Here is a 16,235-nt window from a genome sequence, read left to right as displayed (position 1 = left end):
AATATGCAGGTTAAGTAAAGGTGATAGCATCTGCATAATAGAAAACATATGCTGATGGAGTAAAATTAAACATTCGTTAAAATCATGGGTAAGAAAACCTGCATTTTAAAACACTATCATTCCTTATGAAATGTAAACGATTAAAATGACCATTAGATGGTGCAGATAGCACAGTTGTCAAAAATGTCAAAAGTTCCAAGGAGACAGATTAAAATGAGCCTTAAGTGAGGAATCATCCAAATTCAAAACGCAAAGGAAATGAGTAAATCAGTACCTGCGAAAGATTCAATAAATCAATGCGAGGTTCTTGAGCAAAATGAAAATATAGGCACAGCGAAGGACAGCAAGGACCTTGGGTCAAAATCAAAATGCAGATACAGCGGAGAACAGTTGAAAATGTGCCCATCATTGTAGAAAAATAACACTGAACTGTGATAGACTAATATAAGGTAAAGAGTGCCCATCGCTGTTGGAGAACTGTAATGAAATAAACAGCTGAAATGTAAAGCGTGCCTATCGCTTTGATGAAATTGTCGAGGTCCATTTTCAAACCAAAACAAAGCGTACCAATCGTTCTGATGAAAATGCTGAGATGTATCTTTGAAAAGATAAAACAAAGCGTGCCTATCGTTGTGGAGAATGCTGATAACCAATAGGCAAATTCATATCAAAGTGTGCCTATCGTTGTAATTGAATGTTGAAATAACATGGAGAAGACTGCGCATTCAATGATGTAAAATGCCAAACTAAAATGGCTGCACGTCAACGTGATAAATGCTGGGTGGTTCTCGGTGCCAGCGTGCCTCAAAGAACTCCGGCGGTGGCAGAAGGCTGTGGCAGAAGGCTGACTCACGTCACAGAAGAAGATGATGGTGACGCAGGAAACAGGTGAGGTGGCATGCGCTGAGTGCGTGCGCTCTCTGTGAAACTCGAGCGCGATTTTAAACTTGTAAAGCGGTTTAACTGTCAGGTAGGGGGAAGGCACAGAAAGCAACAAAAATAGAATAAAATGAAATAAAATGACACGGTATGTGCCGGACCACGAAGGGTGAAGCAGTACGGAAATAAAACACTCTGGTAGACGCAGCAAATAAAATAGGCTCACCTGCTGTGCAGAACTTCAAGGCTATAGCATACCTTTAAGACCAAAATTAAACTTGTGCGTTGTAGTTTGTCAGGAATATGGAAAGTGTACTTAGGCTGCGGCAACACAAGAAATGAAGTTTTTGAAAATAATTAAAAAGCAGACGCGCGATGTAACTGACAGATCTGGAGTGCAGAGTGATCGGTGCACACAATGATGAAGACGAACGATGACAGGTCACGTAGTTCACATGTAGAACTGCTCAGACTTGAACTTAGGTTGAAGGTTATCCATTCGCCTTTCCATCTCCGAAGTGGTTCAGTGTGGGGATCGATATGTAAACTGTAACAGGAACGTGTCTCACTCACCGGTCAGCAGCAGTCAAAGTGGAAAGAAAGCCAAACAGTACCTAGCACATAAAAGTAGAAGGCGATAGATGGTCGTCACTAGTGGGGTTCTTGGTGCCAACTTGTACTGCTAGGAAAAGATCCTTATCTTTTAAGTTTCTTTCTTTTCGTTCCGTTTCGTTTTTCCTTTAGAAAGTCTTTGAAATTAACGTGGAGGTTCGTTTCTTAAATCGTCTCCAGATGTAATGTATGATAATATCAGGAAGCCAAGATCATATGTTGAAAGATGGTATTTATTTAAGGTTAAGTAGTTAAATAGAGAACCCCACCAGGAGCAGTATGATTTCTGTTCAGCCTGTACTACAACTCCTACTGTAACTGACTTTCATCTAACATTCTAACATTCTACATTCTATACTTACTTGTGCAGGCTGAGCAGTACTCTACAGAATGTCATTATTTTTAGCTTCCTGTAATTTTGCTATTTAATATAAGGTTACAGCAGGGAGCACTAGGGTTAGCACCCTTGCAATTCTGGTGCTCTGTAGCCGTTTCAAGAACTTCTCGAAGTTTCTTATTGTCCAAATGGCTGTAATTTTTTATATTTAGAAATTTCCCTCGTCTTCATTGCATGATTTGTGTTCGTTAGAAAGTGTCACTCATAGTCACTATAATGTCACTCATAATTTTGCTGAAATAATGAAAATGTCACACATGGTAATCTGAAACCTTGGCAGCTATGCATCAGCCGCCACTGCCGGCAGGTACTCCCCTACCGACCGCGGCTCTTTGCTACCTCTCACAGTTTTGTTGGCTTTTTGATACTTGCACAAGTGCCACCATTGCCAACGTAACATTTGTTCTTATGCTTGAGTGTCTACCATATATTGTAGTACTATACCTCTAATTGTACTTTGTTTTCTCTTGTAACCTGCACACGTCACTTTTTCCTCCTGTAATGCACCGTTTGCTACCTGATGTATTTTGTTTGCTCACGATTGTCACTTTTGCTTCATGTACTTTAATATTTGCTTTTGTACTTTGTTCACTTGTAATTTTCTCCTCATGTATCATTACTGTTCCTATTGTGAAGCGCTCTGACACCTTCGGGTAAAGTCCGCGCTATATAAAAACGCATACATAAAATAAATAAATAAAGGTGCATTATAGTCAGGCAATCATACCTCCTGCAGTCACATGTCCTACTATGGAGCATAAACGGTCTTGCCTGACATCAACATGTCCGCTTCTAAGGACTAGACCTAGTCCAATGCCGCGCACGCGCAGCTAGCGCCCGCAGTCCAGGTTCAGTGTACAATGTTCCGGGGTGTAGGGAGGGCCCAGCAATAGAAGCAGCCACATCGACGGTCCGTCGGCTCACGCGCACTGCCTAGCGCTGAGCTGTCAGCACTTCCGGGAAAGGGAGAGGTTCAGAGCGAGGCTGCGTGACGTGCCCAGGAGCTGCTGCGGGCCCAGCAGTAGAAGCAGCCACATCGACGGTCCGCCGGCGCACGCGCACTGCCTAGCGCTGAACTGTCAGCACTTCCGCGAAAGGGAGAGTTTCAGAGCGAGGCTGCGTGACGTGCCCAGGAGCTGCTGCGGGCCTGGCTGTCATTGTTCTATTTTCCGCACTGCTCCGGACCGGCCTGGCCCCTCACCCGAGCGTAGAGTCCGAAGTAAGGATCGCGACCCCCCGCCCTGAGGGACAGACCAGGAAAGCGTCCCGCAGCCCCAGCCCCAGCCCCAGCAACAGCAGCCAGTGGGCGGCGGCACCATGGCCTACGCGTACCTGTTCAAGTATATCATCATCGGGGACACAGGTGAGCGACGCCCAGCCTGGGTGAGGCGTGGGGTGGGTTGTCTGGCAAATTCAAGGCTCATTGTGAAGTCTGTGCACCACCAACAGCTTGAACGTTCTGAATGCATTAAAGATAAGGTGTAAGGCTCAGTCGGCAATAATTTTATCCTGACTCTGTGTACATGTTTATAACAATGTTGGTTTAGCAGTGTCATAATTTCGATAAAATCTGTAATGCGGTGGCGCCATCCGCACAAGTCTGTTGAGCTTCGTGCTAGTGAATATAAGCATGTTTGTAGATGAGTGGATTGCTGCAAGCACTTAGCTCTTATTTTGATTTGGTTTCCCATCTGTTTTTGTTTTTTCACTTTCTAATGAATATTCAGTTCGGAATCTTTTTTCCGCCGGATAATGAAAAGCGTTTAAAACACGTGTGCATTTGAACATATATGTGTAAACCACCTTAAGATAATTCTAGATCAGCTGTGTAGCCTTCCAGGTGCTAAAAGCAGGTTATTCATGATCCAGACACAGAGCTTTTAATTAAGAAAAATGCAAAGTTAGGCCAGTGGCAGCTCCTTTCTTGTTAGAAAATGTATGATAATTTGTTTTCTACAGCCCAGCGTATAACACTTATTTGGTTTCCCATTTAGGGATGGTGCTTTTTCTCTCTCATGAAAGCCAAAGTAGGTCGTAAGTACCTAAGCCCAGATTAACAAATTCTTTGTGCCGGGTTTGCAACACAAAAAGTGAGCTCCTGATTTCTGCCAAGGTGTGCAAAAAAAAAACACTTCGTGAATGTAAATTCCACATACTGATTCACACCTGGATTAATTGCAGAGGACTCACTCAGCAGGGGGTTCTCAATTTCTGACTAATAACCAGTTCGATGCATACATAAACAGTTGTTAAGGTATTCTAATTTAACACAGTGCTTGACTCACCTGGACCAACCCACTCTATGAAATATAAAAGATGTCTATGACGAACAGAGTACCTAATGAATGTACTTCTATATGGTGTCCTAGAGGTTTGGAAAATACCCTTCGAGGTAGAGAAACCCTAAAAGCATCTTGAGAAAGCTCATATAAGGCATCACTATTTAACAGTTCCGTGCCTCTGAGCTGTAGCCTCTTAGATGGCTATTCTTTGCGATATTGTATCTGACACAACTTCACTGTCATGTTTAATTTTGGCAGAAACTGAGGAACGTTGAGCCTCAAGTGTGACTTTGCTCTTCATATAATTGTACAAGAATATCTTTGTCTCATCATTTGTGATGACATTCGCTATACTTTTTCAAAAGTAATTTACCTTCTCTAGCCTGTTTCATTCAGGACAAAGATCTAAACCCTAGATGTTTATGGGTAGCAAAAATGCTTTCTTGTGCTACAATCATATTCCTAATGGGCATTTGACTGATTTATATAATCCGGACAGTTTGATTATGTGCCGCATACTTTCAAGAGATGGACTTCCTGTCAAGTACAACCATCATTGCCAAAACCTGGACTCATTATTCTAGTCCCATGGCCATGTATCATATCATTTTCTCTTTTCCCTCTAATTTACTATGGCATCTTGTGAGAATGCCCAAACCTCTGCCCGCTAAAGCATTTGGTACTGAATTTTCGTTTTATAAACACTGACCATAGGAACTACAAATTTTATCACACTGTCTCACCCACGTTCTATTTTTTTTAGAATATTATTCAATCAATGGTCCTAGTCTAAGATTTTGTTAAAAATGTGTCAAATATAAGACACAAACTCCAGTGTATTGGGTCAGCTTTTGCTTGACGTTTATCACTTTCCCACAGGACAAGACCTTAGTTTTAGTACAGTTCATGCTACTTTTAAGATAATCGTTAAAAAGATGAAGCTGCTTCAGCATCCCAAAGGTAATTTGTCAAGTAAGATTGTGTCCTTTTGGATATTGCATGACCTTCACTAACAGGTAACCTGTTTCGGGGGATATGAACCTAAAACTCTTAACCAGCAGCCACATGTCAACTTTTTGTATGTCATGATTTGTTGAAAAGTGTAACTTTCAGACTTCTCCTCAACTTCAACCTATGTATGAAAGGGAGAATGCAAGAAGTGAGTAATAGCTAAAGTCTTGCGCACTTCAGAAAGATATTTGGATCAGAGAATTCATCTGACACTTGGCTAAGTTAAAAACCCGAAGACCATATGGCATCAATGCATGTATAGCTCTCCATCTTGAGGAGACAAATGTGGCTCAAGTGTAAGGATATGTAGCCCATAAAAATGACTTTCCGCTATACTTTTGACTTCATGCGTGTGTCTTGTTCTGTTTGCCTTTAATTGTAATCATATCCTTGGTGTTTTGACTTCTTTCTAGGATGTAGCTTGATTGCTTTGCACTGTAGAGGGAGTTTGGACGGTGGAAGTGTAGAGTCTTATCTCCTTGTATAGCAGCATATGGAACGGCATCTGCTTATGTTGAAATTCAGCTGTGCCGGGTCCATACTTAGCAGGCTCAGTAAAAGGGCAAGCAGTCACTCAGTATGGTCCCATCTGCTTATTTGGGATTGCTTAGGTTTTGGCTATTTGAGCCTGCTACCTGTATTTGTGTTCCATTAGCCAGCGGCACGTAGAAGCCTAATAAAAGAGCCAGAAAGACACTAGATAAGTTTTAATAACTATGTAATAATTTTCCTGCAAATGGTAGGAGACTATTGTACGACTAAGCACTGGCCAACGTTACTGCTAGTTGGGGCTGCTGTGATGATCCTACATGTTCTATATCTCGAGGATGATCGATGTACAGCAAAGCTAATCATGCCTCAGGCCCCAAGAACTCAGCAGGCAGAGGCAATGCTGAACAGATGGGAGTAATTTGGGGAAATACACAGCCTGGCAATGTGATGGTCAGATAAAATGCTCAATGAAATTGTACATTTTTAAAAAGTGGAGCTTTTAAAAGCAGCGAGCAGTGATCTACCAACATTTCCATGGTCACACCTCGAACGTGACACCTGCTTCTTATTGCTAGCCTGCTATTATCTCATTGATACTATGCTACTATTGATTGTGTTTCCATGGCGCCTGAACCAGTTGCCTCAATGTGAGCTATAAAACGGTTCCAGTATGTGCTAATATATATATATATATATATATATATATATATATATATATGATAATCGGAAAGCAGTTTACATTTTACAAACCCAACTCTTCTAGAACAGGCTGTAAAACAGAGGCAGCGTGTTTTTTTCTCTCTCCATTATATCATATTTCTTCTATGAATTCTTGTTTATTAATCCATGATTTTTTTTAATCCGCAGATATTGTCATTACTTTTCAAAATTGATACTACTGACACGGTTTTAATGCAGAGAAGTAAATTCATACTTTGTTTTGAGGAAGAGCATGTGATGTGGCATGTTCACACGTTTATGTAGAGCTGCAGAGGCACACCAACTGCCACTCCCTAAATTTCTTCCCACTCATTGTTTGAAATTGCTTCCTGCACTGCCCGGTCATTCTTTTGGTTTGCATGCCTGCCAGGACCGCCACACCCAACCAGTTTTAATTTTTTCTTCTTTGTGTAGTCCGCGCTCTGTAGCTTGTTTGAGTTCTGTATATAGCGTATTAATTATTATCTTCTAGTGGGTATTGACAGCAGTAACAGAACACCTCTCCTAATTCTGTACTTTACCACTTCTTCCAGGTCTGCCGCATTTCTCTTATATTTGCATTCTAGAAAAGTCTTGATTTCATGGGTAACTGTGGTAAAATGGTGACGCTGGAGGCCGTGCATAGCATTATGTGAGATGTGCTTATGGAAAATTGGGAGATACCCATTTCACCTAAAAAAGAAAGAAAAAACGTTGACTTAGTTCTGAAAAAGTTAATGGGTCACTGTCATTCTTGATGTTCTGCCCGTGTATGCCTAAACTAGTGTTATATGTGGTGCCAGGGCACGTTGTATGAAAGTGAGCTCGATGGGGAAGGAAAGTTTACACTGTCATTGAAACCACCAACGGGTGAAGTTGTGCACTGGTTGAGAAGCAGACATTGTGTTCGACCTGTCAGCCTTGGGGTGGGCTTCTCTGCCCTTCAATTTTTTGCCTCCATTTTTGTGCTGGTCTCATTTTCGTTGACCTTAGGACTCTACGTAATTTACCACTGCTTATTGCTTTTAAAGTGCTTGTCTTCTCTCCTCTAAACATGCTATAGTTGGCTTGTACTCAATTAGCATATTTAATGTACTTGTAAGTCTCTTGTAAAGTAGCACTATATGTGTCCAGGATCTGTAAATTAAACGCTACTAGTGGGTCTGATTTCTTAGACCGGCCACAGACTATTTCAGGCCCCACAGTGTTTTAAAACACAGTGGATCTTTCGTTTGGACCACACACTGGAGCATAATAGGGCTCACAAGCTTCTTGTCACCTTGGATATGGATATATACTTTAAAAGGAATTGCTCCTAGGCAAAGTGCATGCTCACAGGTTGTGAATTCATTGACAGAAAAACCAGCTCCATTTGTGAACACCAAAAGGCAGTCCCATGCCAGACGCGTTTCGGACTAAACGTCCTTTCTCAAATGCCGCACATCGTACATTGCAGCAGCTCCCAATTCATCTCCTTGTTTGCGAGTTAACCCTGAAGCGAGCCATTCCTCCAGTTTGATGCATTGTGGGATTAGGAGTTTCCATATTGCCCATGTGGGTTTCAGTGAAACAAATGTGCACGCTGCCAGTGTCAATAACAACAAAGTCAGTTTTAAAATGACAGGCCAACCTGGTTCCGTAGCTCATTGTTTCAATAAACATACAACGGACCCGCTCCTCCTTTCAGCAGTGATGCAACATGAGACTGCCTTTTGATGTTCACAAATGGAGCTGGTTTTTCAGTCCATAAAATCACAACCTGTGAGCGTGTACTTCGCCTAGGAGCAATCCCTTTTGAATTAAGTAATAAGTCCGGCTCGGTCGATCAATTTACATATGAAAAACCTTATCAGCAATGTATGTAAGGGAGCAAACCACTTGATGAGGTCACTCAGAAATATCAAACCTTTCTTTCCACTAAATGATTTCAAGCAAGTGGTCCAAGCACTTGTTTTGCTGAGGCTAGACTACAGCAGTGCTACCCTCTGTGGCCTCCCCAAATACGCCCTGGCTCCACTAAGGGCATCATTGAACCCTGCGGCTAGACTGGTTACAGACCCCAGTCCTAAAATCTCTCAATTGGCTGCCCTATGAAGCACCAATTCAGTTGAAGATTGCCGCTGTGACGCACAAAGCCCTTCACTTCAATACTCCCACGTACCTTGCGCAAAAACTTGAATTATCCTGTGGTGTAAGAGCCTCAAGAATCGCCTTTACCTTCCTCTTGAAACCACTCATCCTTGAGAACTTGTCACCGAGTGTACTCCTGCACTGCCCCAAAGATTTGGAACTCTCTTCCACCGGAAGTATGCAGAATCTCCTTAACAATGGCGTTCAAATTGGAAGCCAAAAGATTCCTAATGAACAAATTCTTACCCTAGGAGGGATAGGCTCACTTGCCCGTTGACATTGTCCCTACTACCATTGTACCTCCATTTGATATGGCTCTTCTTTACTGCATACTGTGACCCCCCCTCGTTGCCCGCTCACACCGGTTTATTGTATGACCCTCCTGGGTGCAATTGTCCTGTAATCTGCAACCATTCCTGTTTTGTTCTTTATTTTTCTCCTACTTGATGTGGTTATTGCATTTCTGTCCTTCCTCCCATCATATTGTAAAGCGCTCTGATATCCCTTGGAACCTTGTTCGCGCTATTTAAAACTTTATAAATTAATAAAATTAAAATGTCCTTCACAAAAGGAGTGGCTAAGTCGAAAATTTAAACCAAACCTAATAATGGTATGTTTGAGACCAAAAGGTAAGAAGATATCCCTCTTTTAGCATCTAGAAAAATATTCAGACAATAGTCAGCATAAATGACACATATAAATAATTTGTTTATACTCCTTATAGTTGAATTAACCCTTAAGACTAAATACAAACTGTTAATGTCTGCTTTTTTAGGTCTCGCCTAGGCAGCGCATGCGCTGTCTCTTCAAAACATGCTGTATCTAGAATACGGCTTTAAGCACCGCCCATCTTTCTAATTGGCTTCTTTTACCGCTTTCCGTAACTGACTGCTTTTCATTGGTTATTATGCTCAGTAGTCCCTTTTTAGGTCCAGCCTAGAGACAGCGTGCATGCGCGGCTCGCTCTGCGAGGTATGTTTTATTGGCGTTTGCACTGGAAACCCCGCACACTCTCCGCTCATATTTGTCATTGGCTTGTGTCATTGTCCAGTCACACGAGATAGTGGGACCAGGCAGGTCCCAGAAGGGTAGAGAGGTCCTCAACCACGAGGTTTTGAAGGGACACGTCCTCCCTAATTCATATGCTCACAACTGAATAGGTGTCCCTTCAGAAAAAAATATATATACTGCTCGATCCTCCAGGGATAGTGGCGGCATGGGGGTTCCTAAATGCGTAATGGTAAGTCTCTCAAGTGCAGATTGCTGAGAGAGTCTGATATGTGAACAACCCGTTGCCACAGGTGGGAAGGGAAAGGGACCCTTTTCATTATATAGGCCTCACTCACTCTAATAGTGACATGCTTCATCATTGAGCTCACCCCAACTACTAAAGGTCGGGGTGGACTCAACCACTTTCCAGCGAGTACTTAAAGATATGATGTATGGGGGCGTACCGTTAAAGATAAAATTCCTCACCCACTCCTAAAGTATTATTTATTGGTGGAGTGGGAGGGAAGGTTAAAAACACTATAATCTGATATCAGAATGTGATGGTCCTATTACCCTAGAAAAGGCACCAACATATTTTATCCCTCCTTAGTGGCCTAAGTAATTCCTGGGCTTTCGTCAGGGTGGGATGTAAAGAGGTTACTTCCCCCAAAGACGTGAGTGTGTGTACGCAATTTGCATAGGGCACCTCTATGTGCAAAAATTAACAAGCCTAATACTTGCCACCTGCTGCAGATGAGGAATGCTCCCTAGAAAATGGTTGAGCCCACCCCGACCTTTAGGAGTTGGGGTGAGCCTGATGATGAAGCATGTCACTATTAGAACTGAGTGAGGGCTATATAAAGTTCCACCCATAGCAACGGGTTGGTCACATATCAGATTCTCTCAGCAATTTGCACTTGAGAGACTTACCATTTATGCATTTAGAAACCCCCATGCCACCTCTATCCCTGGAGGATCGAGTTATGTCATTGTCCCTCATAAATACTGGATTCTGATTCATAAATTGGCTTGTTAGTACCTCCTTGATACCACCTTATCTGCATGTGTTACCTCCCATAATGACAGGACCTTTTACTTGGCTTGTTACATGGTCTACGTTATAAATGAGTGATCACTATTTTGGTTATTGACTAATGGGGACAATGGCGGCTGCTTTTTGTATTTGCAGTGCTCCCACACAGGACATGGAGTGCTATACTGCTCTAACTTTAAAGTGGCTGCCCCCTACCCCCACAGCACTCGCGGCACAAAGGCGATGCATTTCTTTTAATTTTATGACTTTTTTTAAAGAACGCGGCGTCTGCTTCAGGGACACCGTGCGTTTTTTCACCTATTATTTAGATTTTTATAAATGTGCATGCTGAGTGCAGCGCCCTCTTCAGGTACACCGCGCTTTAAAAAAATATTTTTTTTTACTTGGTGAGCACGGCATCCGCTTCATGGACACCGCACTCTGCAATCCGATAGGTTTTCCTTTTGCCAAAGTTTGATCTATTGGTATTTTAAATGACAATAGCTAAAAATGTCGTAATTGTGAGACCTATTTCATTGTAAATACTTGTTTACTTTTGTAATCTCTCATGAGTACTTCCCCTGTTACACATGCTCTTACTCTTCATGTTAATTTACGATACTTGGAGAGCACTTTTTATTTGGCCTGCCTCAGCTTGTGCATGTTTGGTTTACTTCCTGCAGGCTGAAAGGTTTCCGGCCGATTCATTTGCTGTGCTTGTTTTTAAATGTTTGCTTTTCCATCTGTAATGTCACCCAATGGTACGCACACCCGATCTTATACACTTTTAGATATTTGTAATTTTGTTAAATTCTGTTTAAAATCTCCATTGTTTACTATTTTTATACTTCAAGCCTGTTCCCCAGTTCCTAAGTCAGCACCTCTGTATATTATGCCACATCCTCTCTCTAATGAGGACTCAAGGAGAGTGCATTTTGTTATTGCGCTAAATTACAGTCTGATAAGCCCTTTATTTTTTGATGATCTGTGAACAGGGCTGTTAATCTTGGCTGGGTGGGAGGGAGTAGATGGTTTTTTGCTCAAAGTGAACTGTTGCGGCAGAGCCTGCTTCCGAACCCCGCCCCAGCTGCACACAGGCCTCAACTCCTTTCCCCTCTCGGCTCCGACTCCAGTCCGTGTTTTACGCTCCGCTCTCACTCCTTTTTAAAAAAAAATGTTTTATCGTCCCTGCTCTTATGCAGCCAGTGGTTGTTCTTTATTTACAAAGCAATTTATATGATCACATTTCCCCGGGCCAGCCCCCCTCCACCACCTTCCGCCCACCACTGCTTTTTTAGGACTCTCATTGCTGCAAATACTGGCAGTACCACTAAATGCAGCAAGGCCGTGAACCTTGACTAAAATGGGGCGCAAATACCACTTCAGAAAACTGCCCTTAAAGAGACAACGTGCCACTAAAACTCCACTCGCACCGCTTATCTCTGCACAAGCCAGTATGTTCACTATTTTGAAAGAAATTCCGCAATCTGTTCCGTGAGCTCGTGCGGCGATATTTAACTGCTGTCAGTGACTTCACTGAGCCCGGCGTATTTCCAGGTCATTGCACATCCGATTCCCTTCAAGGAAAGGAAAGCACTTCCAGGGTAGGTGACTCACTCTCCAGCTCACTGGCAAGCTCAAAAATAGAACCCGTGCGGCTCGCCCCATGACCGCGTGCCAGGATCACTCCTTCGAACTGGGTGCTGGTCTGACCATGCTGGGGAGCAGAGGCAGGTTCAGTGGACAAAGCGACTGTGGCTCGGCCCTTGTTTCTACCATTCAAAGGGACGGGGATTGGTGATTTGAAACCTGCCTAAAATGGAAACAGGGAGGTTTTCTGACCGTCTTTCTAAGGGTCTCAGAACTAGAAAAAGGTCGCTCGCTGCCTCACAGTCCACTGACTCGATTCTAGCCCTTCAGAAGCGATGAAATATAACGAAACTGTCCCATTTATTTTCCACTTGACCACACTTTCTCTTATGCTTGTGTGTCGGTTTGAATATATGATAATACAACGCTTACCTGTACCACGCATGGCTTTACCACGCGTATTTTACTACGCATGTGTCTTTACCACGCAGCATTTGAGCACGCAAGACTGTACTCCGCCATATTTACGTTACGATAACCAGCGTCAAAACACGTCTTTCAAAATAAAGATAGGACTTCTATTTTGACGTACACGCCACGTCGTTGTTGAGGCTCTTTCCTTTCTCTCAATTTGCACTGAATAGCGTTTTTTTTCTAAAGTTTTCTTTTTTTTTTTATTCCGCTTTTTTTTTAGGGGGGAGACCCCCCAACCCCCTCTTTTTATTGTCCCTTTCTCCTAATGATATACACGCAGGACGAAGCGAAGGAACGAAGACTGGAAGCAATGAAGCTTGCGTTGTAAAAACGTTCGTGGAATGCACCCGCGGTGAAAAGACGTTTGCGTGGTAAGTGACCCGTTGTAAACGTAACGCGTGGTAATGCGTTCGTGGTAAATGATGTTTCCCGTCGGTTTTTGATGTTCTTTTTGGGTTACGCTTCGAGAATACCGCTGGTCTAATGGCTATGCCCTTTGGCTAAAGCCCTAAGAATATATATCCATTAGAATATATACATATATGCATTCACTGTATCATATCTGTCACATTATTTTCATGTTGTGAGGCAAAATATTTGGCTTTGAAATTCACAGCTCTATGAAGCTTAAAGACTCGAGTAGTTCGGTGGTATTAAATACAAGCATGTTACTGTAATGTGCACTATGCAGATAGCATGCTTCAAAAGTATAGGAGACTGAGGTGAATGTGAAAGCATGCAGGGCTAAACTGCAAAACTGCACTGCTGAGCTCAAGGGAAAACGGGGAAAAAATCAACCGCCTCAGAAACTTGAAAAGAAATTATCAGTTTAAGAAACAAATTGTAAACCACTCTCTGGAAAAGTGTTTGACCTTGATTAACTACTAACACCTTCTCTGAAAATTTGGTAAAAGACATTAAGGCTTTCGGAGGGGTAGGTTACACTGGTCCTATGAGAAGCGGTTTTCCTGACATTTACAGCAATACCATTTAAGCATGAGCTTGTCTGAGGATTTGCCTTGGACTGTGTTGCCACAGCAGGTCAGCTCACAGCCAATTGTCTAGCTATAGGTTTCTTAGCAGAGATACCCCTACTGAACCAGATCCCAACAATGTAGATCACACAATATTTGGAAGAGTAAGAGCAGCAGTTAATTGGCTGCTTTCACTTCCAAACAACCTTTTACAGCTTTACTTTGTGCTCTACATTCCCCTTCTTGGCTAAAAATCCTTGTAACCATCCCACAATAGTTCAAGAACTTGCTTATCTATAGAGGAGCAGTTATGATGCAATGTACCTTTAGTAATTTAGAAAGGACTGATATTTAAATGGTATTAGTGGGAAGTCTTATTTTCCAATCATTAAACAATACATAAACTCCATTTTCTTTTATAAAGCTTTTTTCTTTTGGAATTACATTTATTTAAATAAAATGCAGCGATTGCCCTCTATTTTTGATTTACCAATATTGAACAATCCATTCTTTTCAGCTAATATTACTGAAAAAGCTTTGTGTCAGTGGACCAGACAACGGTTCATTTTGGGTGGGCCACCTGAATGAAGCAAGCCATCTGCTCTTATTTGAAGAATTACGATTTCAATACAAGTTCAATGATCAGTGGTCCGTATATCAGTAATTAGTAACAACTGCTTCCAGCTACTATCTGTTCTGTGCAGCCATCACCCCTATCTATCAACCATGCCACATAATTCCACTACACAAATCCACTCCACACCACTCAATTTCACCCCACACAATTCCACAACTAACCATTCCAACCCACTCCACACCACTGTAGTGTAGCTCCTATTTTCCCAATAGGCTCTGCGCATTGGAATAATACCTACAGCAGTAAAGGCCTAGACCAGACGTTAACTAGGTCTACTACTGTCGATACTAGACTTAATTTTTGGGTTTGCCAGCGTAGCTCAGAGTTCGCTAGAAACTTTCTCGAATGTTCAAGGAGGAATTAACTTCCCTGATTAGACAAGAAGGGATTTAGTTTCTGACAACCATAGAACATGACAACTTTGCTCTCCCCTAATCAAGAGTCAATCTCGAGAGTCGTGTGAGCACAAGGCAATTATTTTACTCAGTCAGTACGTGCATTCTTAGTCTCATCAGATTGTAGAGAAAAGGAAGAGACGGTCGTGTTCAATAAAAAGGTGTTATTTATTGATCAGTCTCTTTTCTCGTACATGAGAAATGGATCGATATTATTGCAATACTTATAGTTAAGTAAAGTGCATACATTAAAAGCAATAGTATAAAATAATACTGTAAAAACATTGATATGGTTTCTGAGCCATATGATGTTTAAAATGATTAAAATATATTTACATACACATATACATTTGACTAAACGTACTCAACTGGTGTTTCTAAATACGCCTACCCCGTGTACCTGACCTAAGTCTAATGCGTGGGCGGGAATAGAAAGTTACAGTTTAAGTTAAGTTTGTTTTTGCCAAGTGAATAACTAAAGAATTCTCTGTGAGGGGTTATTCAGTTCTGTACCTGGAAGTTAGGATGAATGAGGAATGGTATCTCTTTCTCTGCTCTCGATATTCCAGGCTGCCTGCGAGGGCTGCCCAGAAACGCCGGTGCTGGGTCTCTCGGCTTGAGATAGCAGCGCGTCTCTCAGCGCGTCAGGAAGGCGGGGCTGCTGCCAGCGGGGTCTGCTTCTGCTCTCGGCTTCGGCAAGTATGGCTGCTCCGTCTTGTCACCACGCGTGTGTTTGCATAGGGCAAGATCGGCAATATTTATACCTTAAAGGTGCCGAGATTGACGTAAGGATGGACATAGATACGTCAATAAAGATGTCATACGACTTGCTCGTTAGCACATTCTTTACTAAAGTTCTCTGTGAAATCAAAACAATGGCCGCACGGATTTTCCAGGTTGTCATAGGTTTGATTTGTTATGAGAACGTCGTATGCCTTATCAGGGGCTGGAGGAATGTCGCTTGTCTAATTAGATCTCAAGCGTTATGACCTAATCAGATAACACGTTCCTGTGCCGTAGTGTGACTGCGTCAGATAACGGTATCTGCATCATGGGGGCTGTTCTTGCCTCATGGGCTGACTGTTAGTTAACTTGATAGTTAGTTTAACCAGAATAGGGTCAGGAATAGGGGGATTGATTCAGAACCTATAGGAATACATGACACCCACTCCACGCTAACTATGGACATATTTACTAATCTATGCATAGTATAACATAGTACAACATACTATAGAGTATAGTGTATACCTTACCACCCCAAAATACATAAATGCATTTTGAAATTTTCAAATATACTAAAAAATTGCAGTCATATATATTGTATGCACTTAAGCTATGAATTAAATGCAAAGGTAAACACGCATTTGTATGCATTATTGCTAATTTGGTATTTGAGAAATACACATGAAATGGCTCTTAATATAGCTATACAGAAAGGAAGTTCGAGACCATCTCATCACATAATAAAATATTTGTGAACATCCCAGCGGGCAACTAAAGTTTATAAAGTATCTAAAAATAGAAATCTTAGTTCTCTAGGAATAGTTTCTTACTTTAAGCAGAAGATAAGTGTCCCGAAAAATTTGTGAAAAATAATTTGGGGCTGCTAAAAAATTGTTGTCCGTGAACTGGTGGGAAGA

The 16,235-nt window shown here is 42.0% G+C and overlaps 1 protein-coding gene across 1 annotated transcript in view; it reads left to right on the top strand.

The window, feature by feature from the left end:
* Positions 1-2,740: 2,740 nt before the first annotated feature.
* Positions 2,741-16,235, top strand: part of RAB2A (RAB2A, member RAS oncogene family) — a 331,511-nt gene continuing 318,016 nt past the window's right edge. Inside the window, exon 1 of the mRNA XM_078687265.1 lies at positions 2,741-3,251. Within this exon, the coding sequence (XP_078543391.1) occupies positions 3,206-3,251 (46 nt within the window). The 5' untranslated portion in view covers positions 2,741-3,205. The remainder of the gene's footprint in view (positions 3,252-16,235) is intronic.

Source organism: Lissotriton helveticus, chromosome 4_1, assembly GCF_964261635.1.
Source record: "Lissotriton helveticus chromosome 4_1, aLisHel1.1, whole genome shotgun sequence".
NCBI lineage: Eukaryota > Metazoa > Chordata > Amphibia > Caudata > Salamandridae > Lissotriton > Lissotriton helveticus.
The sequence above is the reverse complement of the archived record's forward strand: the minus strand, read 5'-3'. Positions and strand labels throughout refer to the sequence as shown.